Source organism: Sciurus carolinensis, chromosome 2 (assembly GCF_902686445.1).
Source record: "Sciurus carolinensis chromosome 2, mSciCar1.2, whole genome shotgun sequence".
Classification (NCBI taxonomy): domain Eukaryota; kingdom Metazoa; phylum Chordata; class Mammalia; order Rodentia; family Sciuridae; genus Sciurus; species Sciurus carolinensis.
Genome location: NC_062214.1, coordinates 111,241,025 through 111,266,703, shown reverse-complemented (window position 1 = coordinate 111,266,703; position 25,679 = coordinate 111,241,025). Strand labels below are relative to the sequence as shown.

The window sequence follows — 25,679 nt, the reverse complement described above, 5'->3', positions numbered from 1 at the left end:
CTCACAGTTGAGTAATTCCTGCTGCCTACATTTCTGCAACTATTTTCAAGTCTAGTTGTCTAGCTTTCCCATCAGTTCTGAGAGTCACCCATTCTTCCAATAAATCCTCTTTTTGCTTACATTAGCCATCTCAGTTCTTTTGCTTACACCAAAAAAACATAACACACACATGGACCCTACCTATTTCCCAGCCTTGCCTCTCTCCATGAGTCAGTGTTTATTATTTTAAAAGCAAGTATAAGTATGTGCTAGTCACACATGAAATAGTTCCATTTATATTTTACTTCTTTTAAGTTGACCTCAGAAAGAAGGGCTAAGGAAGAGTGTCCTTTCCTTCTACATCAAAATTTTGTTATTTCCTTAGCTTTTTAAAAAGCAAAATTATGAGGGGAAGTGTTGGGAGGTGATATTGGCTAAAGTACATTGTTATGTTGTGTGCATGTACAAATATGTAACAACAATCCCATCAATATGTATAACTGTAATACCAATTAAAAAAGGGGTGGTGCTGGGATTGTAGCTCAGTGGTGAGCACTTGCCTACATGTGTGAGGCACTGGGTTTGATCCTTAGCATCACTTATAAATAAATAAAATAAAGTTATTGTGTCCATCTACAACTAAAAATATTTTTTTAAAAAAGTGGGAGGGGGAAGCAAACTATGGATGATATTCCAACAAATTGCACAATAAGGAGAATTTCTTTCCCTTCTTTCACTTCTTCCTGGAACTTGCTGTTTTGGCTCTAAGGAATGTTTTAATTAGAAGTTGTTTGCATTATAAAGTTCTTACTCAAAACACTTGAGATTTAGCCATCAGGTGGCTTTCAAGTTATGAACAACAAAGCAATTTGGGGAATTTGAGAATTCCAGAATGTGGAACTGTCTCATTCAAATCAGAGAATCTATTCCTGCAAGTTGGAGAGATCAGCAGCATGAGGCTGGTTTACATTACAATCAAATGTCTTTCATCAGTTTCCCACCTTCCACTTTACCTCATTACACTTTGGTTCATTGGGAAAAAATATGTAATAAAAAAATTAACACTTCAGACTGGTTTGGTGGTGCTTGTCTGTAATCCCAACTCCGAAGCTGAGACAGGAGAATCATAAATTCAAGGCCAGTCTAAGGAATTTAACAAGATCCTGTCCCAAAAATAAAATAAAAAGTGCTGGGAATGTAACTCAATGGTTGAATGGTTCAATTCCTAATGTTAGAAAGTAGTTAGCAATGAACAGTGAAATGCATGGCAAAGTCACAGGTTTACTTAAAGTTATTACCATTTTATTTACTTACTTACTTATTTTGGCACTGGGGATTGACCCAGGGGCACTGAGTCACATCTCCAGCCCTTTTATTTTGAGACAGTCTTACTAAGTTGGTTAGGGCCTCACTAAATTGCTGAGGCCGGCTTTTGTTACAGAAAGCTCCATCCTTGTCCCTGATGCCAATGCAATAACAAGGACATGGTTTTGAGAAAAAGGAAAAAGAAGTTGTATTGCTTTGCTAGCAAAGCAGAAACAGAAGTGACTCCTGTCCCAGAGGCTGTGAATCTGCCATCAGAGGGACGTTTTTAAAGAGGTTGAATCAAAGACTACATTCCTCGTGTTCTCCATCCAGAGTTGTAATTCACTTGTTAATTTGGGAGATATTCATTTCTCAGATCTTCTGGAGTCATCCCCAAGTCTGAATTACTTGTTCCTGTGGTGTGTGTGTGTGCTCAAGGACAGATAACTGGTAGAATGGGGGAGAAAGGTAATCTTGTGAACTCCAGATGGTGCACGCTGGTAATCCCAGCAGCTGGGGAGGCTGAGGCAGGAGGATCCCAAATTCAAAGCCGACCTCAGAAACTTAGCAGGGCTCTAAGCAACTCAGCAAGACTCTGTTCCAAAATAAAATATAAAAAGGGCTAGGGATGTGACTCAATTTAAGTGCCCCTGGGTCCAATCCATAGTACCAGAAAAAAAAAAAAAAAAAGGGAAAGGTAATCCTGTTTCCCCTGAGATTAGGAAGGGAGAAAGATTAGGGAGAAGGAGGGAGAAAGGAAGAGAAAAGAACATGTCCTTTCTTAAAAATAAGTCACAGTGACAGAGCAGCAAGGGCTATATTCAAAGCATAAAGTAGACCATAGTTATACTTTGAACTTTCGATCCTCCTGCCTCAGCCTCCCAAATTGCTGGGATTACAGGCATGCAGCAGGAAGCATTTAGTCTTTTGTTGTTCTCTGCTCAAAGATGACTGGCTGTCTTTTTTTGAATATACATTCTTCAATTTTTTTTAAGTTGTAGATGGACACAATACATTTATTAATTTATTTTTATGTGATGCTGAGGATTGAACCCAGTGCCTCACACATGCTAGGCAAGTGCTCTACCACTGAGCCACAATGCCAGCTCTAACCCAACTCTCTCTAGAGATTGCTCTTTGCTTGAGCCTTATTTTACTTTCACTCTGCTTGTATTTATAATAAATTTCTCCTGCATGGCTTTTGGTGTCTGACTTCCAATTTTCTTTTGTTGAAACACAAGAACCAAGGTTTGAAGTTTCAGTTCCCCACTCTCCTACGACACTAATACCACAAGAAAAATAAAGGATGCCTCTGGGGAACAGGACTTATGATATAAAACTGCTCCCCTGCCCTTTAAGCTGCAGTCATTTCCCTGCCTCCCAACTTCTTGTCAGTCTGTGAACATCCTAGCTAGCTATTGGTTTATCAGTCAGCTTGCAAGTATCCTTCTCTGTTATTGGTCCCCTGTTAGGGTGGAATTCGACTGCTTAAGAATATTTCCCCTACCATGCTCTCTCCTCCATTTCACTCTCTCTCTTTTGCACACTCTCTCTTTTCTTCTCTTGCTCTGCAGGGAGACACTTGGTTTGCTTAATAAACTCTCTTGTGTGAGTTCCCACGTCTGGGGTGGTTTCTGGGTTCTTATAGGACTAAGGTCAGGAAACATGTATTTGTTTTCATTGTAAGTCTTTCGATAGCATTTATTTTATAACCATGTGCATGTATTACTGTTTCTTTTACATTTTTATTTTTTCCCAATTATAATAACACTTTTTTTTTTTTTTGGCGGTGCTGGGGATCGAACCCAGGGCCTTGTGTTTGCAAGGCAAGCACTCTACCAACTGAGCTATCTCCCCAGCCCAGTAACACATATTTATTCTTTGTTCACTATCTGTGTGTGTGTGTGTGTGTGTGTGCACCATGTGTGTGGTACTAGAGATTGAACCCAGCACTTCATGCATACTAGGCAAGTGCTCTACCATTGAGCTACATTCCCTTTAAAAAAAAATTTTTTTTTTTTTGTACTGGGTATTGGCATCAGATCTGCTATTTTGCTGCCACCAGTAAACTGCCTCTCCCACACCACTTTATGGCCCAGATTGTAAGCCCTCAACAGTCATTGGTCCAGATTGTTAGCCCTCAAACTTCCTAGCTAGTTATTGGTCCGTTGTTGTTAGCCCGCAAAATTGCACTACTTAAGAATAGCTTACCCAGGGCTGGGAATATAACTCAGTTGGTTGAGTGCTTGCCTCACAAGCATGAGGCCATGGGTTCAAATCCCCAGTACTGCCCCACCCCCAAAAAATAGCTTCTCCCCTCCTCTTGCCTCCTCTCCCCCTTAATAAAATCTCTCGCGAGAGTGCCCGCTTCTGGATGCTTTCACTGGGGATTGAATCCAGAGATACTTCACCACTGAGCACATCCCCAGTCCTTTATTTTATTTTATTTTTTTATTTCTTATTTTGAGACTGGGTCTCTAAGTTGCTCAGGGCCTTGTTAAGTTGCTTAGGTTGACTTTGCTGAGGTGATCTTTATGCCTCAGCCTCCCTAGTCCCTGGGATTACACAGGTGACACAACTTCCTACTGAATGTTTTTAAATAAACGTATTGAGCATAATTTAATACAATAAAATGCACTTGTTTAAGAGTACTGTTTAATGAGTTTCAACAATGTTTGTATCAACCGGGGATTGCAGCATACACCTGTCATCCCAGTCACTAGGGAGGCTAAAAACAGGAGGATCACAAGTTTGAGGTCAGTCTTAGCAATTTAGCCAGGCTGTAAGCAATTTAGCAAGACCCTGTCTCAAAACTAAAAAGGGCTGGGGATATAATTCAGTGATAAATAACCCCTGGGTTGAATCCCCAGTACCAAAAAAATAAAAAATAAAAACAAAAGACAGTTTGCATCAATGTAACTACCACTATAATCAAGATTTAGAACCTTGTATTAGCCGAATGAGATCTTTACTGTCAATTCCCAATGCCTGTTCTTAGCCCCAGACAACTGCTGATTAGCTGTCATTATAGATTGGTTTGATTAGGTTTGGTTTGGTCTGGTACTGGGGGTTGAATGCAGAGGTGCTATACCACTGACACATCCCCAGTTCTTTATCATTTTAATTTTGACAGAAAGACTTGCTAAATTGCTGAGTGTCTCACTAAATTGCTTAGGCTGGCCTTGAATTTGCTATTCTCCTGCATCAGTTTCCCCAGTCACTGGGATTACAGGTATGCACCAAAGTGTCTGGCTGGCAATTTTAAATTTTGATGATATCCTATTCATAGGATTTTTTTTTTAATGGTTTGTGCTTTCATATATATATATATATATATATATATATTTTTTTTTTTTTTTTTTTTCCTCTGCACTCACAGTACAATCCAGAAACAGGAAGCCTGATGAATAAACATCTTGTGACAAGAGTCAAAACAATGCCCTAAGCCAGGCATGGTGGCACATGCCTATAATTCCAGCAGTTTGGGGGCTGAGGCAAGAGGATCACAAATTTGAGTCCAGCCTTAGCAATTTAGTGAGGCCCTAAGCAACTCAGTGAGACCCTGTCTCTAAACAAAATATAAAAAGAGCTGGGGATGTGGCTCAGTTGTAAAATACCCCTGGTTTTAATCCCTGTTACTAAACAAATACAAACAAACAACAAACAAACAAAACTATTCCCTAGAACTTGATGACACATGCCTGTAATCCCAGCAGCTCAAGAGGCTGAGGCAGGAGGCTCACAAGTTTGAGTCCAGCCTCAGCAATTTAGCAACACTGTCTCAAAATTAAAAAATAAAAAGGACTTGGAATGTGGCTTAGTGGTAAAGTGACCCTGGATTCAATCCTTAGTACCAATCACCCAACCAACAAACTATGCCTTAGGCAAGGGGAATTTATTCTCATAACAAAGGCTGCCCCATAAATCCTGAGATCCACAAGGCCAGCCTGACCTAGATCACCTGCTGTGGCAGCAGTGCAATCCCTCCAGGTATGCAGACCCCCCATTTCCCTCAATCCCCTTTCTATAAAATCTCATAGTCCTTGTCAACCCCTCAAAGACAGACTAAGGACAAGAGTCCCCTTGTCTTCCTGGTGTGGCTACACTGATTGAAGTTTCTTTCAAGCTTTTCATCATCACCTTTTTTTGATTTGGGGGGCAAGTGGCTGTACCTTATTTATTGTTTCCCAGAGTCAGATGTCTGACCTAGGACTGTTGCCAAAAGCTCAGTCCTTTCCCTGATGCCAATCCAATAATGAGGGCATGGTTTTGGGAAAAAGGAAAAAGTTGTGTTGCTTTGCTAGCAAAGGAGAAACACAGGGGACTCCTGTCCCAGAGGCTGTGATTCTGCCCATCATGGGGAGCAGGGGGCGTTTAAAGAGGTTGAATCTAAGACTACATTGCACATGTTCTGGAGATGTGATTCTGGAGTTGTAATTCACTTGTTTATTTGGGAGATAATCATTTCTGAGATCTTCTGATACCCTCCCCAAAGTCTAGATGGGTTTGTTCCTATGGTGGGTGTATACTCAGGGACAGATAACTTTGACTAGGATAGGGAAGAAAGGTAATCTTGTTTCCCCTGAGATTAGAGGGGGAGAGATTAGGGAGGAGCAGAGAGAGAGGAAGAGAAAGAAACAAGTCCATTTTTAAAATAAGTTGCAATGGCAGAGAAGCAAGGGTTATATTCAAAGCATAAAGTGGACCACCATTACAGGACTGCTGGTCACAGTCTTAGCTAATCTGTCTTTGCATTCCGTATACATTTTGGAATCACCTTATCAACTTCTAATAAAACCCATCTTGAATTTTTTATTGGGATTGCAAAAAACCTGTAGGTCATTTTGGGAAGTACTGACAATACCTACTTTTCCATGGTATATTTTCCCTTTACTTAGGTTTTCTATAATTTCCCTCAGCAATATTTTGTGGGTTTCTTTAACAGGCCTTAAACATTTTAAAAAATATATCCCTAACCAAGTGTGGTGGCGCATGTCTGTAATCCCAGTGACTCAGGAGGCTGAGGCAGGAGGATTTCGAGTTCAAAGCCAGCCTCAGCAATTTAGCAAGGCCCTAAGCAACTCAGAGAGACCCTGTCTCTAAATAAAATATTTAAAATAGCTGGGGATGTGGCTCAGTGGTTGAGCACTCCTGGGTTCAATCCCAGGTGCCAAAGGAAAAAGGTATCCCTAAAGACATCATGGTTTGGACACTATTTAAGTAGTATTTTTTCTTTTTTCAGTACTGGGAATTAAACCCAGGGTTACTCTTTGACTGAACTCCATTCCAACCCTTTTTAATTTTTCATTTTGAGACAAGATCTTGCTAAGAGGTCCAGATGGTCCTAAAGTTGCAATCCTCCTGCCTTAGTCTCATGAGTATTAGGTATGGGCCACCACAGTCAGCTCGTATTGTTTTTTAAATTTTAATGTCTGATTATTCCTTGCTAGTAATTTTTTATTTTTGTTTGTTTTGATTTTAGTTGTAGATGGTCACAATGACTATTTATTTTTATGTGGTGCTGTGGATTGAACCTAATGCCTCACATATGCTAGGCAAGTGCTCTACCACTAGACCAAATTCCAGCCCTGCTAGTAGTTTTTATACGTTTACATTTTGTATATTATTATATACTGTGACCTTCCTAAATTTAATTATGGGTCTTATTTTTTTTTTTTTCTTTTTGTACGTCTCATTGTATTTTTTTGTCTGTTTGTTTCAGTACCACGGATTGAACCCGGGGCTACTTAACCACTGAGCCACATCTCCAGGCCTTTTTATTTTTTATTTTAAGAGGATCTTGCTAAGTTGCTTAGGGCCTTGCTAAATTGCTGAAGCTAGGATTGAATTTCCAATCTTCCTAGCTCAGTCACCTGGGTTGCTGGGATAATAGGCCTGTGCCACCACAGCAAGCCCCATTGGATTTGATATGTACATGACCATGTCATCTCCAAACTAGTTTGTTGTGGGTTTGTTTGGTACTGGAAATTGAACCCAAGTGCACTTTACCACTGAGTTACATCCCTAGTCTTTTTTTTTTTTTTTTTTAAGTTGTAGATGGACACAGTACCTTTATTTTATTTATTTATGTGTTGCTAAGGATCAAACCCAGTGCCTCATGCATTCAAGGCAAGTGCTCTACCACTGAGCTACAACCCCAGCCCCATCCCTAGTCTTCTTAATTTTTTATTTTGAGGCAAAGTCCAAGTTGCTGAACCTTCCTTGAACTTTTGATTCTTCTACCTCAACCTCCTGAGTTCCTGGGATTCCAGGTGTGCACCAATGAGCCTAGCTTGTTGTGCTTTTTGTTAACATAAATGTACAATTTTGTAAAAAAAAAAAAAATTATTTAACCATTGAGATAGTCATGAAGTCATTCTTCTTTATTCTATTATGAAGCATTATACTTTCATATTAAATCATACTTGCATTCCTGGGATAACTCCACTTAGTAATGTGGTATTACCTTTTTCCTGGATTCTACTTAATATTTTTTTTTCTACTTAATATTTTGTCAAAGATTTTTGCAACTTTGTTCATGAGGAATATAGTTGTAGGTTATAGTCTTATTGAGATGTTGTCTGGTTTGCTATCAGAGTTACACTGGCCTCATTAAATGAGTTAGGAAATGACCCTTCTTTTTTTATTTCCGGAAAGGACTAGTATTATCTCTTCTTTAAATATTTGATGGAAATTCATCCATGAAGCTATCTGGTTACAAAGTTTTCTTTGTTGGAAGTTCTTAAATTATGAATTCAACTTCTTTAACTCATTTAGGAGTATTCAGATTTTCTATTTCTTCTTGATCCACTTTTGTGATTTTCTATGAATTTGTCTATTTCAATTAAGTTATTCAATTTGTGGGCATAGATATTTTCATAGTATTCCCTTATTTACCCTTTTTTTTTAATAGACACATACCTTTATTTTATTTATTTATATGTGGTGCCGAGAATCAAACCCAGTGTCTCACACATGCTAGGGAAGCGCTCTGCCACTGAGCCACAACCCCAGTCCCCCTTATCTACTTTTTAATGTATGTAGATTCTATAATGACAGTGTCTCATTCCTGACATTAGTAAACTGAGTCTTTTTTTTTTTTAATCTTGTTCAGTCTGGTTTAGTAATTTTATTGATCTTTCCAAAGAATTAACTTGAGGTTTCATTGACTTTCTCTGTACTCTTTTAATTTTATTGAGTTTTATAATTATTCTTTACATTGATCAACTTTAATTTGCTTTTAGTTTTCTAAATTTAAGTAGAAGCATAGATCAATAATTTTAGATCTTTTTTTGTTTTGTTATATAAGCATTTCAAGCTACACAGCTCTGTCCTATCTTTAGTAGATTTTTCTTTTCTTTTTACCGCAACCAACACTAAAACAAATATAACTCCACATATAAAACTGTGAAAAAATTTTTGACAAAACAATACTTTTCCTTTATAATGGGCAAGGCGTGCTGATATTTCTTATTCCATTTCATTAAGAAATGCTATTTAAGCCAGATAGATGGTGAATACACCTGGAATCCCAGGCACTCAAAACTAAGGCAGGAAGATTCCAAGTTCAAGACCGGCCTCAGCAATTAAGTGAGGCCTTCAGTAACTTAAACCCTGTCTCAAAATAAAGAACACAAAGTGCTGGGGATGTAGCTCAGAGGTAAAGTGCCCCTGGGTTCAATCCCTAGTACCAATAAAAATAAAAATATAGAAGAAATGCTATTAATACCTGGGCACAGTGGCACAGGTCCATAATCCCAGCAACTTGGGAAACTGAGACAGGAGGATCATAAATTGAACACAACTTTAGCAACTTAGCAAGACCCTGTCTACAGATTAAAAATTAAAAGGGATGATGTTTTAGTCAGCTTTTTCACCACTGTGACTGAAAGACTCAACCAGAACAATTTTAGGAAGAAGAGTTTATTTGAGGGCTCACAGTTTCAGAGGTCTCCATCCATTGAAGGATGGCTCCATTTCTGGCTTGAGGTGAGGCAGAACATCATGACAGAAGAGTGAGACTGAGGGAAAGTGACTGATGATCAGATAGCAGAGAGAGACCCCAGTCTCCAAATACAAAATATATAACCTATAGCCCTGCCCCCAATGAAGCACTTCCTCCAGTCACACTCCACCTGTCTTCAGTTACCACTCTGATAATCCCATCAGGGATCAATTCACTAATTAGGTTAAAGCTACAGCGTACTACTTCTCCAACCTTCTTACATTGTCTCACTCTTGAACTTTTCCGGGGACACCTCATCTAAACCATAACAGGTGATATATAGCTCAGTGATAAAATGCCCCTGTGTTCAAATCCTAAAACCAAAAAACAAACAAACACAGAAAAACTTTATATATAAAATAAAAAACTGGAAAAAACTGAACAGAAAAAAAATGAATACCAAAATACAGCTAAATACACAATACTGTATCCTCTTAGATATATGCCATCATTAAAAATCTTCACAATGTAAGTTGTGAAACAGCACAGGGAAGCATTCATAAAGCAGGAAATGTACACAAGTATGATTACAACTATATAGCAGAAAGAAAATTCCACATGGAGAGACTGGAATGAACAAAAGTGTTACTTGCTTTTTCCATTGGGATAAATGAGAGTACATTTTTTCCTATCCCTCTGTATTTTCCAAATTCTATTAAATAGCATCCTAATTTAGAAATGAAACATTGACTGAAAATGTTGGCTCGCAGGATTTACAATGGAAAAATACACAATCAAAAGTACAGGAAGAGTATTTACAGTATAGTTGTAACTGTGTTTCAAGTGTACATATGTATGACGAAAGAGTGAAAGAATACAGAGAAAAATGTCAAAATGCAAGGAAGGGTTGAATAAAGTATGATTGTAGTTAAGGAATTTTTTTCTCTTTATTTTCTAAATTTTCTGTAAGGTATTTACTTGTATTACTTTTTTTGGGGGGGGGCATACGACCACTGAGTCACATCCCCAACCCAATTTTATATTTTATTTAGAGACAGGGTCTCACTGAGTTGCTAGGGCCTTGCTAAGTTGCTGAGGCTGACTTTGAACTCGCCATCCTCCTGCCTCAGTGTATTACTTTTGTAATAAAACCTTTTATTTATTTATTTATTTATTTATTTTGGGGTGCTGGGGATTGAACCCAGGGCCTTGTGCTTGCGAGGCAGGCACCCTACCAACTGAGCTATACTCCAGCCCCTAATAAAACCTTTTTGATTACCATACCTGGCTGGAATAGATGGAGTTAATTTCCCCCAGGTCACCTAATATACCTCAGGCCTCATTTCAACTTGCTGCTAAGGCTTGCCTTGTATCAAAATAACAAGACATAAAGGACACTTAGATTCTACCTTGTCGTGTTGGGATTTATCAAGCCCATAGGAAGATGAGGAGAAAAATGTAGTTTAGGGTACATGAGTGTTACACTGAGAAAATAACCAGAAAGCTCATTTAGTCTTGGGAGTCAAAGTTTATCTCCACTACACTGTCCAAAAGAATTTTGTGAAATGACAGTAATGTTTTAAATCTGTGCTGTTCTCTATGGTAACCATTTGCCATACCGGACCATTGAGTATTAGAATTGTGACAAGTGCAACTAAGGAATGGAATTCTAATTTTACTTAATTTTAATTTAAAAAAAAATTTTTTGGTACCAGGGATTGAACCCTGGGTCACTTAAATATCTCCAGTCCTTTTTATATTTTGAGACAGGGTCTTGCCTAGTTGCTTAGAGTCTTACTAAATTGCTGAGGCTAGCTTTGAACTTGCCATCCTCCTGCCTCTGCCCCCTGAGCTCTGGGATAACAGGCGTGCACCATTGCACCTGACTCAATTTTAAAATTAAGTAGCTGAGGGCCTGGGATTGGGGCTCAGTGGCTTGCGCTTGCCTAGCATGTGCAAGGCACTGGGTTCAATTCTCAGCATCACATATAAATAAATAAATTAAATAAAGGTATTGTGTCCATCTATAACTAAAAATTTTTTTGTAAAAGAATGCAAAATTAATAGCTACATATGGCTAAAGGCTACCATATCGAGTCTTTTGTTGTTGTTGTTGTTGTTTGGTCCTAGGGACTGAACCAGGGGCTTTACCACTGAGCTACATCCCCAGTCATTTTTATTTTTTGTCTTGAGAAAGAGTCTTGTTAAATTGTGAGGCTTGCCTTGAATTTGGGATCCTCCTCAGTGTCCCAAGTAGCTGGGATTAGAGGTCTGCCCGACCATGCTTAGCTGTTGTTCTTTTTCCAAGCACAACAAAGCCTGTATAATGAAAGAAAAATCCTTTTTAATATGAAAATGATTGCATTTTATACTTCATAGTGTGTGTGTGCGCTGTGAGTGGTAACTTAATGATTCCACAAGAAACTGAACAATTCTAAGAATTTTACAGGAATTTATACCCTTTGTAGAGTATCCCAAGATTAACCACATGCTGGGCTCAACCTGAAAAGCATCCACCTGAAATGATCCAGCAAGCACATTAGCCCCAAGTGACTTTCTAAAACTAGGGACAAGGTGAGACAAGTCAACTTTGGACTGATGTGACTATTGTTGGACCTGCCTTAATCTTATACTCAGCCTAGAACTGGATTCTGCAGTTAGGGTGGCACAGCAATTCTTTATCACTCATAATCGAATCAGCTGGTACAGACAATGATGTTCCTAACTTTAGACTGTCCCTAAATTTCCCCTAAGTGCAATAAGTAATGTAATCCTGTAACAGTCAAATTATACATTTCTAAACTGTACTCTAGATCTGGAAAACCAGATGTATTCCAACGTCTTCCTACCCAACCCAATTAAGGAGAGAGTTAACCTAAGCTAAAACAGGTTTATTGGTTATTTTATGCCAAAGAATGTGAGCAATTTGCAAGCACTCAAAATAAAAAGGGCTCAATACAAGCTGCCTCCCCCTTTTACCCTAAGTGTATGTACCAACTCCAGGCAAATAGAAGGCAATCAAACTTCGAGTTCAATTGAAGATACACTAAAAAGAAGTCCAGAGCCCCTGCTTTGTTAGGAAAATAAATATAATCTGTTGAAAGTAACTGAAATAAAAACAAATTAAAATTGAGATGATTCCTACAATAATATCAACTATTGTTTGTCCATAACATAAGAGATAAAACATTCAAAATTTAGACATGAAGTTATATTTTAAGGAAAAAAGTATGGGCAATTTGTCAGGTATCAATATTTTTCAGCCTATGAATAGGAATTTTGCAGATTCCCCTTCAAACAATCTGAAAGCCAAAACACAAAGCAAAAATTTTAAGTAATAGATTCCTCCTGATACTAAGGCCAAGATTTTTGCCTTCTTCAAATACTCTTAACCTAAATTATGAGAAATAATCTACTCTGTCCACTGGCAACATTTCTGTATGGTGACATAATCAGAACTTGTACTTCTTTCATTAAATATTTGTTCTCATTCTAATCCAAATACCAGGAATTCAGCAGTAAGCAAGAGGATATAATTTTCCCTGAAGCCTATGATGGAAGCATAACAAAACTTATAACATGAGAAACTTAAGCACTTTGAAAAGTCCTGGGTGGCAGAGAAATGAGTCATCTTTATGGCCTCAGGGACAAACTATAAATTATTTATTTATTTATTTACTTATTTATAGATGGACACAATACCTTTATTTTATGTATGTATTTATTTATTGGGGTGCTGGGGATTGTACCCTGGGCCTTGTGCCTGCAAGGCAAGCACTTTACCTACTGAGCTATCTCCCCTGCCCTATTTATCTTTATGTGGTGCTGAGGATCGAACCCAGCACCTCACAGGTTCTAGGGAAGAGCTCTACCACTGAGCCACAGTCCCAGCCCTAAATCTTAAGGCAGATTTAAAGAAGGATTTATCCATGAATCTGTTTTCTCCAAGGCTGGACAGGGAGGGAGTGTGGAAATCACAACTTTCTTCAAAGGATGAAAGGTGTCATTTGGTGACACTCTGGTTTCCTGAGGAAGAGAAGTAGACACTGAAACATCTTGCTTTGTGCATGTGAAATCTTCCTTATTTTCCACCATCAATAACTGTTCTATCTCTTCTTTCAAAGAAAAACTTGCCTGGAACTGATGCTTGGGTATCATAAAGTGTTCTTTCTGAGTTATTCTTTGCTCCTTTAACCCTTTTAACTCAGGACAAATGAGTTTGTTACTGGAATTGTCACTAGCTTTTCCTTCCTTTATGGGAAGTAGATGAGACTTCACTATGTTTTGTTTAGATTCTTCTTTCAAAAAATTCACATCCTCATGAAATTCCGGAGATGTAAAACTTGGGGCTTTATCTCCTCCAGAATTTTTACAAAATAAGAAGCCTCTGACTTTTTCCTCTTTTCCTGTTGTCTCTGATACTGATTTCTTTGGGCGTAGCTCAGTCCTTATTAGGAGTCCCTTTGCATTCACTTTGTATTCTTTTGCCGCTCTCTCTCTGCGCTCCTTCTGGAAGTCCTTGAGTTGAAGTAGCTCCTCGGGCAGCTCCATACATGTAGGCTAAGAAAAGAAAATGAACACCGGATTATGATAACTAAACTTTAAAATGTGATACTTAAAAGTCACTTCTATCACACCTGACAAGAATAAGTACACTAGAGTCTATTCAAATGTGTTCATACATCACCCTCTAGTGTCTTCAACTATAATTGTACAATTTTTTTGAGCAAAAATATTTTGAAAAGGTAATGAGTTCACATGAGTGTACATGTATACATATATATGTATAAAGATTATACAAAAAAGTAACTCTCCAAACCTGGTCCCAGTAGTCTTAGCAGGTACATCCTCTAAAAAGTTATTTCTTGTGTAACCTACCAGGAAAAGTCTGCATATATGATCATAAGTGTATACATATACACCTTACTATGTATTTATATTTCCATGTTTCCTATACATTACTTTATTATTATTTTTTGTGGGGGTTACTGGGAATTGAACTTAAGGGAACTAGGCCACTGAGCCACATCCCCAGCCCTACTTTTTATTTTATTTAGAGATAGGGTCTCACTGAGTTGCTTAGAACCTCGCTTTTGCTGAGACTGGCTTTAAACTCTTGATCCTCCTGCCTCAGCCTCCCAAGCCGCTGGGATTACAGGCATGCACCACCACGCCTGGCACTTTTTTAAAATTTTATAATACTACTATGATTCCAACCCAGAGCCTTGCCCATGTTAGCCAAGTGCTTTACCCCTGAGCAACCAGTGCCCCCCCTCCTTGCAGTCCTATTGGCATTTTTAGTTTTTCCCCAAACTTTTAATGTTGGTAACTTTCTAAAATCATTCTACACAAATGGTACCATACTGTTATATATTCTTCAGCATCTTGTTTTTTCTTTTTAACTAAAAAATTTGTTTAGAAGATTGCTTCATATTAGCATTTCTAAGGGCTATGTGAACATACTGTAACTTACTTAACCAAACTTTTGTCCCCCCAACCCCTGACACATACAACACACACACATACATAGTATACTGGGGACTAAATCCACTGAGTTATGTTCCCAGCCCTTTTTACTTTTCATTTTGAGGCAGGGTCTAGTTATGTTGCCCAGATTGACCTCAAAGTCCTGTGCTCAAGTGATCTTTCTGCTTCAGCCTCCCAAACAGCTAAGACCACAGGCACATGTCACTGGACCCAACTATCACACCAAGTCTGCAAAGTCAAATGTATTAACTTTTTAAGTATGAACTTTGAGTATTTTTTAATACTCATTTAAAAAAACTCCTGTATTAAAATTTTTAAACTCTTTTTTCTATAATTTTCTAATTTCATTTAAAAAAATTTTTTTAGTTGTATAAGAACACAATACCTTTATTATTTAATTTTTATGTGGTACTAAGGATTGAACCCAGTGCCTCACACGTGCTAGACAAGCGCTCTACCACTGAGATGCAACCCCAGTCCCATCTAATTTCATTTTCTTAATCCAACTACTTGATCCAAGGAGTTTATTTTGTTGTAATGAAAGAGAACAATCCAACTTTGATTCTCTTCCCCTATACTTGTAAATTAATTGCCTAAGACCCTTTACTGAATAATCTCTCTCATTGTCTGGAAATGCTACTTTATCACAATCATCTTGGCAAATTGATACTGATTTTATTTCTTGGCTTTCTACTCCATTCCATTGACCTGTTTAGACACGTACCAGTTAAAAACTGTTTTATTTAATGTAGCTTTGTTTTAATATTTTACAAAGCCAGTCTTCCTTCAATATACTACTTTCCCTAAGGTTTCCCGGCTATTCTTGCATATTTAGTGGTTTCTACAAACTTTGTAATGACAGTCTGTCAAAATAATCTAGGTGTGCTGGGCATGGTGGCACACACCTGAAATCCCAGCAGCTCGGATGGCTGAGGCAGGAGAATCAAGAGTTCAAAGTCTAGCATCAGCAAGGCACTAAGCAACTCAGTGAGACCCTGTCGCTAAATAAAATATAAAACAGGGCTGGGGATGTAACTCAGTTGTTGAGTGCCCCTGAGGGCAATCCCTGGTACCACCACCATCATCATCATCATCATCATCATCATCATCATCATCATCCAGGTGTTACTATTTTTTTTGGAATAGAATTAAATTCAAAGGTTAATTTAGGAATAATCAATAGCCAAAAATTCTTAGTGTTCCCATTCATTTAAGTCTTCTCTTATGCTATGCAGTAATATTAAAATGTTTGCCTCATTTATATATTCCACCTTTCTAGTTGGATTTATTTCTAGGCAGCCTATCTTCTTTTGTTTAGTACCAAGGATTGAACCCAGGGGCACTTAACCACTGAACCACATCCCTAGCCCTTTTTATGTTTTATTTTGAGACAGTTCTCAATAGTTGCTTAGGGTCTCACTAAATTGCTAGGCTGGTTTTGAACTTGCAATCCTCCTGCCTCAGTCTCTCAAGCTGATATATATATTTGTTTTGTTTTGTTTTTGTTTTTGTTTTGTGGTGCTGGGGATTGAACCCAGGGCTTTGTGCATGTGAGGCAAGCACTCTACCAATTGAGCTATATCCCCAGCCCATCCTATATATTTTTTGGTACTGGGGATTGAACTCACAGCCTTGTGCTTATGAGGTAAACACTCTACCAACTGAGCTATATCCCCAGCCCCCTATATATATTTTTAAAAATATTTTTTAGTTGTAGATGGACACAATGCCTTTATTTATTTATTTTTTATGTGGTGCTGAGGATCAAACCCAGTGCCTCATGTGTGCTAGGTGAGCGCATTACCACTGAGCTACAACCCCAGCCCCATTCTATATATATATATATATATATATTTTTTTTTTAATACTTTCTCTTAGTTGGCAATAGACCTTTATTTTATTTATTTGGATGTGGTGCTGAGAATTGAATCCGGTGCCTCGCACATGCTAGACAAGCACTCTGCCACTGAGCCACAACCCCAGTACCCATCCTATAATTTTTGATAAAACTATAAATAGGTTGTTTTCTCCCATTATATTTTCTAGTTATTTATGTAGTTTTAGAAAACCTATTAATTTTTATATTTTTACTACTTTACTAAATTGTCTTTTTGTTTATGGTAGTTTTTATTCATTTGGTATTTTTTCTTTTCTTTTTCTTGGTACTGGGGATTGAACTCAAGTGTTTTTCCTACCAAGGAGCTATATCCCCAGCACTTTTTATTTTGAGACAGGGTATTGCTAATTGCTTAGGGCCTGGCTAAGCTGCTGAGGCTGGCTTTGAATTTGTGATCTCTGCCCTCAGTTGCTGGGATTATAGGCATGCACCACCATGATCAGACCAGAGTGTCTTGTCATGTTAGAAAAGTATTCTCCCCTAACTTTTTTTTTTTAATTAATTTTTTTTTATTTTACAGACAGGATGTTTGATTCATTGTACACAAATGGCGTACAACTTTCATTTTTATGGTTGTACACAATGTAGATTCACACCATTCATGTAATCATAAATATACATAGGGTAATACTGTCTATTTCATTCTACTATCTTTCTGTCCCCCACCCCTCTCACCTCCATTTTCATCTACACCTTCCAACGTTCTCATTCATCTTCTCTTCCCCACGTCACCCCCTCTTTATATATTGTCATCCACATATCAGAGAAACTTCGGCCTTTCCATCCCGACTTTAATCAGTAATTGCATGTAAAGTATTACCCAAAACTTTCAGCATTTATGAGATAATTATAAGACTTTCTTGACTCTACTAAAATGGAGAATTTCTTAACATTGAACCACTGTTTGCAACTAGAATCCAGTGACACATTACAAAGAAAAATACATAGGTCTTTTGTAGTTTATAAGCATAACTGGGTTCATGATATTGTGAGATGTTTCTTTCTCAAGGTTTGCTATATATTGGCACATACTGGTCGCCATAAAAAAAAAGCAAAATATAATACATGTTAAGTGAAGTTTGTATGCCTGTGTATTTTAATTGTATTAAAAATACATAATTGTACATATTTATCAAGTACAGTGCACATTTAATATATGTATACATGTGGTGAATTGAGTAATATCTTGGGCTTTTTCAGCTGCAAACTGTCTCATTTACAGATGGTCCTTGACTTATGATGGTTTGACTTATATATGTTGTTTTTTTGCAGGGGATGGTTCACCAACTGCTCATGTATACACTCTTTTATTACTCAGGTTGCATAAAAATAACTCATGAATCTTAAGTTTACCTGCTTTGACAGAAACATTTGGGAAAAGGTGCTGAAAAGGATGGATCCAGCACAAGCCATATTCTCTTTAAGAATATTTATCACCAAATCTGCCCCATGACAGGTTACTGGAGTTTGTAGAATCGGTATCACTGTGCCCTCTTGAGGAAGAGGCAGAAAACTGCAGAAAAGGAGGCCCTGAAGACACACCAAGAGAGCTGCACCTACTCCATGCCTGCAAGCGGTCTGCAGAACCTTCTCGATAGGTGTTTAGGTACCCATCCACCAGGGTAGTTAGGTCAGACATCATCTCATCCAGAAGTACCAAGCGAAGGGGTAGCAGGTAGGTCGCTTCCAGGGCCAAAATTTTCAACAAAGAGGGTGGAAGAGGTCGTGTGAACCACACTTCTGGATTTTCCTGGAATCACCAAAATATATATTTTTTTTAAATGAGAGGCAAGCAAAACTTAACAGAAAATAATTGTATAAAAGTTACTTAATCTGGGCTGGGGAGATAGCTCAGCTGGTAGAGTGCTTGTCTCGCAAGCACAAAGCCCTGAGTTCGATCCCCAGTACCACACACACACACAAAAAAAAAATGGTAAAAGTGGCTTAATCTAAAATACTGTTATTTCCTTCTATTTTTACCTTCTTTCACACTATCGGTAGCCCTTCTGAGTGTGGTGTATGCACACACATGCTTACATACACCGTACGCATGTGAGATAGAATTGGGGATTGGTTGGTCAATCACGAATTCTCAAAGTTGGAGGCAGTAGACTGGAGTAATGTCCAAAACTGTAGACAGTATGGTCATGATCTAAGTTTACATGCAAGGATATGGTCAAATTATAAACAAAATTTTGGGAGAAATTCCTTATGACTTTGTTTCCATCACCTTAATCCAAATTCCTCTTTTGTTGGGGAACAGAGGATTCAGATTAAACCCAGGAGTGCTTAACTACTGAGCCATATCCCAAACTTGCCAAATCTGGCTTTGAACTCAAGATTCTCTTACCTCAGCCTCCTGAGTCACTGGGATTACCAGGGTGAGACACCATGCCCAGCTTAATCCAAATTCCTACAAAAATTTCCCCATTATCCCAACTTGAAATTTTATTTCAGAGTACTTTTTTGGGGGGGGCAGGGTGCGGGGGAAAAGGCACCAGAGATTGAACCCAGAGGCACTTAAACACTGAGCCACATCCCCAGCCCTTTTTATTTTGAGACAGGGTCTCACTAAGTCGCTTAGGGCCTTGCTAAATTACTGAGGCTGGCTTTCAACTTTAATCCTTTGTGCCTCAGCCTCCCAAATTTCTGGGACTATAGGTGAGCACAATAGAGCCTGGTTTATATTTCAGAGTACTTTAAAAATGATAATCAATAAATCTTTTATCTAACTGAAACCACAACTACTTGGTGTAACCAAGATTCTGGCAATGCTCACATGCTTACATGGCAGTCAACGTTTGTGTACATAATAGGCTTGGTTTTTTTTTGGACTGGGGATTGAAGCCAAGGGCAGTAATCATTGAGAAACATCCCCAGCCCTTTATTTATTTATTTATTTATTTATTTATTTTTGTTTATTTATATTTGAGACAGGATCTCATGAAGTTGCTAAGGTCCTCACTAAATTACTGAGGCTGTCTTTGAATTTGTGCTTCCCCTGTCTCAGTTTCTGAAGCCCCTTGGATTACAGGATTATAGGCATGTGCCACTGCACCCGGCAACATAATAGGCTATTAATGCTGCTCAGGAAAATACTTGAAAAATTAATGTCAAATGGGATATTCCTTAATACTTACCCGAATCAGTTTTTGTCTTTCCTCTAGAAAGAAAAGATATTTAGGTGCTACTTTAAGGTGTCTAGTTAAGTTTTCCATAAGAGTACTGATGCAATTTGGAAGAAAGCCACCTGTTTCCATGGAAAATTGAAGGACATCTGCTACCTGCAGTGTTAAGAGAGACAAATTAACCAGTTTAAGTATATACAGAAAACTACCTCAAAATTATCTTAAAAACTATTTTAGCTAGGAGTGATGGTGCACACTTATAATCCCAGAGGCTCAGGAGGCTAAGGCAGGAGGATCAAAAGTTCAAAGAAAGACTTAGCAACTTAGTAAGGCCCCAAGCGACTTAGTGAGGCCCTAAGCAACTTAGTGAGACCCTGTCTGAAAATAAAAACTAAAAAAGACCTGGGGATGTGGCTCAGTAGCTGAATAACCCTGGGTTCAATCCCTGGTACCAAAAAAAAAAAAAAAAAAAAAAAAAAAATCCATGTTAAGTTTTAAGTTTTAACTGTCTTAAAAACTATTTTAAGCTAGGCACAGTGGGGCACACCTGTAATCCCAGCACTTTGGGAGTCTGAGGCAGGAGGATCTAGAGTTCAAAGTCAGTCTCAGCAATTTAGAAAGACCCTAAGCAACTCAGTAAGACCCTGTATCTAAATAAAATACAAAAAAGGGCTGGGGATGCAGTTCAGTGGGTAAGTGCCCATTCCCCAGTACAAAAAAAAAAAAAAGGAAAAAACTAGTTTAATACCATTTTCCCCAAGGATCCACATGTTAGGCCACACCATCAGGAAATTTAAAGTTGTTTATTATTTTGAAATAATTTTTAAAAGTAGAGACTACTAATTTGTCTCTCTCCTCTTTCTCTGTCTGTATTGGGGACTGAATCCAGGGCCTCATGCACACTAGGTAGTGCTTCTCTACCACTGAGCTATATACCCCAACTCATTTAGTTTAGTTTAGTTTAGTTTTTGGTACCAGGGATTGACCTGGGGCAACTTAACCACTCAGCCACATCCCCAGTCCTTTTTATTTTTTATTTAGAGACAGGGTCTTGCTGAGTTGTTTAGGAACTTGTTAAATCACTGAGGTTGGTTTTTGAACTCGAGATTCTCCTGCCTCAGCCTCCTGCACCACTGGGATTACAGGTGTACCTGACACCACCCAGCTCCCAGCCCTTTAAAAAATTTTTTGTTTTTATTTGTTCTTTTTAGATATACCTGACAGTAGAGTGTATTTTGGCATATCACCATACATGGAGTATAACTTCCCATTCTTGTGGTTGTACATGATGTGGAGTTACACTAGTTATGTATTCATACATGAACATAGGAAAGTTATGTCCAATTAATCCTATTGTCTTTCCTATTTTCATCCCTGTTCCCTTCCCTTCATTCCCCTTTGTCTAATCCAATGAACTTCTATTTTTTCCCTCCCCACCCCTCAATTTTTTTTTTTTTTTTTTAATTGTGAGACAGGGTCTCAACAAGTTGCCCAGGCCAGCCTCAAACTTGATAGACTCCTGTCTTGGTCTCTTTAGTAGCTGGGATTACAGGCTTATGTCACCATACCTAGGTAATGTGTTCTTTTCTATTTTCTTTTATTTACCTGCTATAATGTCACTTATTATGTTTTGATGCCTGTGGAAACGAAAAGGAAAAGAAAGGAAAGAATTGGGCAAAGGAAAATAAAATTCAAGAATTTTTTCTATTATCTATTAGCAACTTTATTAGTAAAGTTTTGGTATGAAAAGGGAATCAAATTAAGAATTGCAATAACTTGGGGCTGGGGTTGTGGTTCAGTGGTAGAATGCTTGCCTAGCACATGTGAAGCACTGGGTTTGATCCTCAGCACCACATAAAAATAAATAATTAAAATAAAGGTAATGTGTCCATCTATAACTAAAAAAAAATTTTTAAAAACATTTTAAAAATAATTGCAGTAACTATTTGTGGTAGGCTGAATAATGATCCCCAAAATATAACATCCTAATCCCTGGAACATGTGAATATTATCTGATATTACAAAAGGGACTTTACCACTGTGATTAAGTTAAGGACCTGGAGATGAGGAGATTATCCTGAATCGCCTGGGTGGACTCTAAATGTACCCACAAGTGTTTCTTTCTTTTAAAAATATTTTTAGTTGTACTTAGTCTACCACTGAGCCCCAGCCCCAGCCCACAAGTGTTTCTTTATTTTTTATTTTTTGGGTGCTGGGGATCCAACCCAGGGCCTTGTGCTTACAAGGCAAGCACTCTACCAACTGAAGTGTTTTCTTTAAAAAGGAGACAGTGAAGATTTTACTATGGTCAGAGGAGAAGGTGACCCAATGGTGGAAGGGAGAGCAGAAGGCTGCATTTTAATGATGGAGGAGGGGTCACGAGGAAAGGAATACAAGCAGTCACTAGATTCTAAAAAGTACAAGGCAAGTCTCCCCTGAGAGAACCTCTAGAAGAAACCCTGCTGACAGCTTGACTTCAACCCAGGAAAAGTGATTTGAGACTTCTGCTCTCCAGAATAGTAAGAGAATAAATTTGTGTTGTTTTAGATCACCAAATTGTGGTGATTTGTTACATCCACAATAGGAACCCACTACACTGTGTTAAAGGAAAATAAATTTTACACTATGGAAATCTAAAAAGAAAAATTTGGAAAGATATTCTGGCGGCTTCACTAGAAATACATATATGCTTTAATCAAGAAGCCTGATGGAGCAGGTGTAGTGTTGCATGCCTATAATCCCAATGGGCTTAGTGGGGCTGAGGCAGGAGGATTGTAAATTCAAGGCCAGCCTCAGCAATTTAGTGAGGACCTAAGCCATTTTGTGAGACTACCTCAAAATAAAAAATAGCTTGTTATGTAGCACAGTGGTAAATTGACCCTGGGTTAAAACCCTAGTACCTACCCGCACTTCCCCACAAAAAGAAGCTTGATGGCCTCAAGGGAAAAATGAACAATTCTCTTACATTTTGGAGTAAGAATAGCATAGAAGACATCTCTATGCTGTATAGTCAAAGATCTTGAGAGAAGGTCCAAAGGAATATGAAAATTAGATAAATGGCATAAAATTTATTATAAGCATATATAAATATATTATAAGCATATATTATATATAATATGTATTTATTTATATTATATATTATTATATATTATTATATTATATATTGATATATACAATATATGCATATTATAAGCATGTATATATATATATATAAAAGAGCAAAATATATATATATATAAAAAGAGCAAAACTGAACACATATAGTAATGAAATTCAACTTTTAGGAATTGCTGCTCACATATAATTGGCCAAATCAATAGTTTAATTCCTCTTCAAAGCTCTGGGTATGTGTATCCCTTTCATTGGCGTAAACTTAAAAGACTAGAAGAGATTAAAGAATGCATGATGAGGGGCTGGAAATGTGGCTCAGAGTTAAAGCGCCCCTGGGTTCAATCTCAAGTACACAAAACAAAACAAAACAAAAAAACCATAATGGAAATTAGAGGTTTTACTGCTGTCACAGAAAAGCCAGAAACATAAGTCAGGTCTAAGAGCTAGCATAATCTAGAGACTTCTCATTTTCTTCTCTCTCTCTCTCCTCTCTCTTTTTTATTTTTTGGCAGTGGGGATCAAACCCAGGGGCACCTAACTACTGAGCCACATCCCTAGTCCTAGCCCTTTGATTTGTTATTTTGAGACAGGGACAGACTAGGTTGCTTAGGGCCTCACTAAATTGATGAGGGTGGCTTTGAACTTTGAAATCCTCCTGCTTTAGCCTCCTAAGTTGCTGGGACTACAGTAGGCGTGTGCTACCATGCCTGGCTCTCTTTTCATTTTTGTTTTTAGGTACTGGGGATTGAACTCAGGGAAGCTTTACGACTGAGTTACATCCTCAGCCTTTTTTTATCTTCAAGACAGTATTCTCACTAAATTGCTGAGGCTGGCTTTCAACTTGCAATTCTCCTGTTTCTGCTTCCCAAAGCACTGGGGTTAAAAGCGTGTGTCACTGTGCCCAGCAGCTTTCTCATTTCTCTAAGGCCTCATAGATATGAGTCAAATCATACTTCTTCAGGCTATTTTGGACCAGAATAGGTTTTGGAGGCATAGCCAGAACAATCTAATCCCCTGAGGTACAAAAGTGGTAAAAGCAGATGTGTGATTGTTCATTTCACACTAAGTTTCCCATGTCAGACTTTAAATGCCCCTACACTGCTCAAAGTTTCTGAATGGTATGGAGTATGAATTTTGCTTCTTATTGGACAAATTCTGGGACAAAATGAAGAAAACATATTCCTAAGAAATTTTAAGTCAGTTTTCTGCAGGTTTTTTTTTTTTTTTTTTTTAGTTCACCAAAAGTTCTCACACGTTGTATAAACATCTTATATAAGAAGAAGGCAGAAACGGTGTACCAAAAAAGAGAGAGAGAAAGAGAGAGAGAGAGAGAGAGAGAGAGAGAGACTTTTGATCACTTATCAGGACAAGAACTATTTTCTACCAGGAGCTATGCACTGGTTTGAATCCAGTGTTTCCCTTCAAGTACCTGTGTGTCAAAGACATTATTCAGCATAATTCCATACTGATGAGAAAGGCAATCAGAAAGCCAGCGACAATCATGGATGACCTAAGGTATCAGAAGAGGAAAACAGAGTTATTAGAACCTGGTTGCTAGTCTTACTAGCAAAGGAATCAGCTTAAATACTCAACCTTTAGAATTCTCTTGTCTTCTAATATCATCTGAAGTCCATTGTTGAAAGCTCGACTTCCCAGAAGGAAAATGTCAAATAAGTAAACTCGGCTATTTGTGGCCACCTATAATAGACCACATCATAGGATAAGAAACAAGTGAAGAAAGGGATCTGTTGATCAAGTATACAAGACATAGGGCTGGGGTTGTGGCTCAGTGGTAGAACGCTTGCCTAGCATGTGTGAAGCACTGGGTTCAATTCTCAGCACTGCATATAAATAACTGAATGAAATAAAGGCCCAGCAAGAAATTAAAAAAAAAAAAAAAAAAAAGAATACAAGACATGGGCCAGATGTATGATACACACCTATAATGCTATCAGCTCAGGAGGGTGAAACAGGAAGATCACAAGTTCAGACAGTCTCAGCAACTTAGTAAGGCCCTAAGCAACTTAGAGAGACACTGTCTCAAAATAAAATAAATATTACAGGGCTAGGTATATAGTTCAGTAATAGAGCACCCCTGGGTTTAATCCTTAGTAACACACACACACACACACACACACACACACAAAGACAAGGGATAACACATTCACTGTTAAATAAAAAATAGTTACTCAATGATTCTTAGGGTAAAACAGGTTTAAATTGATCCTAAATAGTTAAAAAAAAAAAAACAGTGGGACTGGGGGTATAGCTCAATGATAAAGTGCTTGCTAGGCATGTAGGAAGCCCTGGGTTGGATCTCCAGCACAGCAAAAATAAAATAAAATGCATAATTGCTATAATTTTTCAAAGAAAAGGAAAGGATAAGCTGGTTGGTGAGTAAGACTTCCTCTATTCACAGTTTCAACTTTTTTCCCTCCTCTTTGGTATCAGGGATTGAACCTAGGGACAACTTAACTACTGAGCCACATCCCCAGCCCTTTTTATTTTTATTTTGAGGTAGGGTCTTGATAAGTCTTTTAGGGCTTTGCTATGTTACTGAGATTGACTTTGAACTTGCAATTCTCCTCACTCAGCCTCCCGAGCTGCTGGAATTGCAGGTGTATGCCACCACGCCTATTGTCTCAACTTTAATGTTTTACCAGCTCACCTATGTCATTCTAATTGTGATATTGTGAAATATATATTTGGTCTTCCTCCCAGTTTTCAGACTTACAGCTTCAGAAACCCTCCATAGTGATGAGTGTCTTCTTACATGCTAATGAGAAGACTGGTGGTTTGGGGAGGGGACTCCTAGAGAGCATCAGGA

General features: G+C 38.1%; 1 protein-coding gene across 1 annotated transcript in view; it reads right to left on the bottom strand.

Moving 5' to 3' along the window:
• Positions 1-12,998: 12,998 nt before the first annotated feature.
• Exd1 (exonuclease 3'-5' domain containing 1) overlaps positions 12,999-25,679 on the bottom strand; it is a 42,393-nt gene continuing 29,712 nt past the window's right edge. Inside the window, exons 8-13 of the mRNA XM_047540978.1 lie at positions 24,446-24,550; positions 24,282-24,362; positions 19,754-19,897; positions 18,189-18,363; positions 14,713-14,729; positions 12,999-13,789 (exon numbers count right to left, since the gene is read on the bottom strand). Of these exons, the coding sequence (XP_047396934.1) occupies positions 13,130-13,789; positions 14,713-14,729; positions 18,189-18,363; positions 19,754-19,897; positions 24,282-24,362; positions 24,446-24,550 (1,182 nt within the window). The 3' untranslated portion in view covers positions 12,999-13,129. The remainder of the gene's footprint in view (positions 13,790-14,712; positions 14,730-18,188; positions 18,364-19,753; positions 19,898-24,281; positions 24,363-24,445; positions 24,551-25,679) is intronic.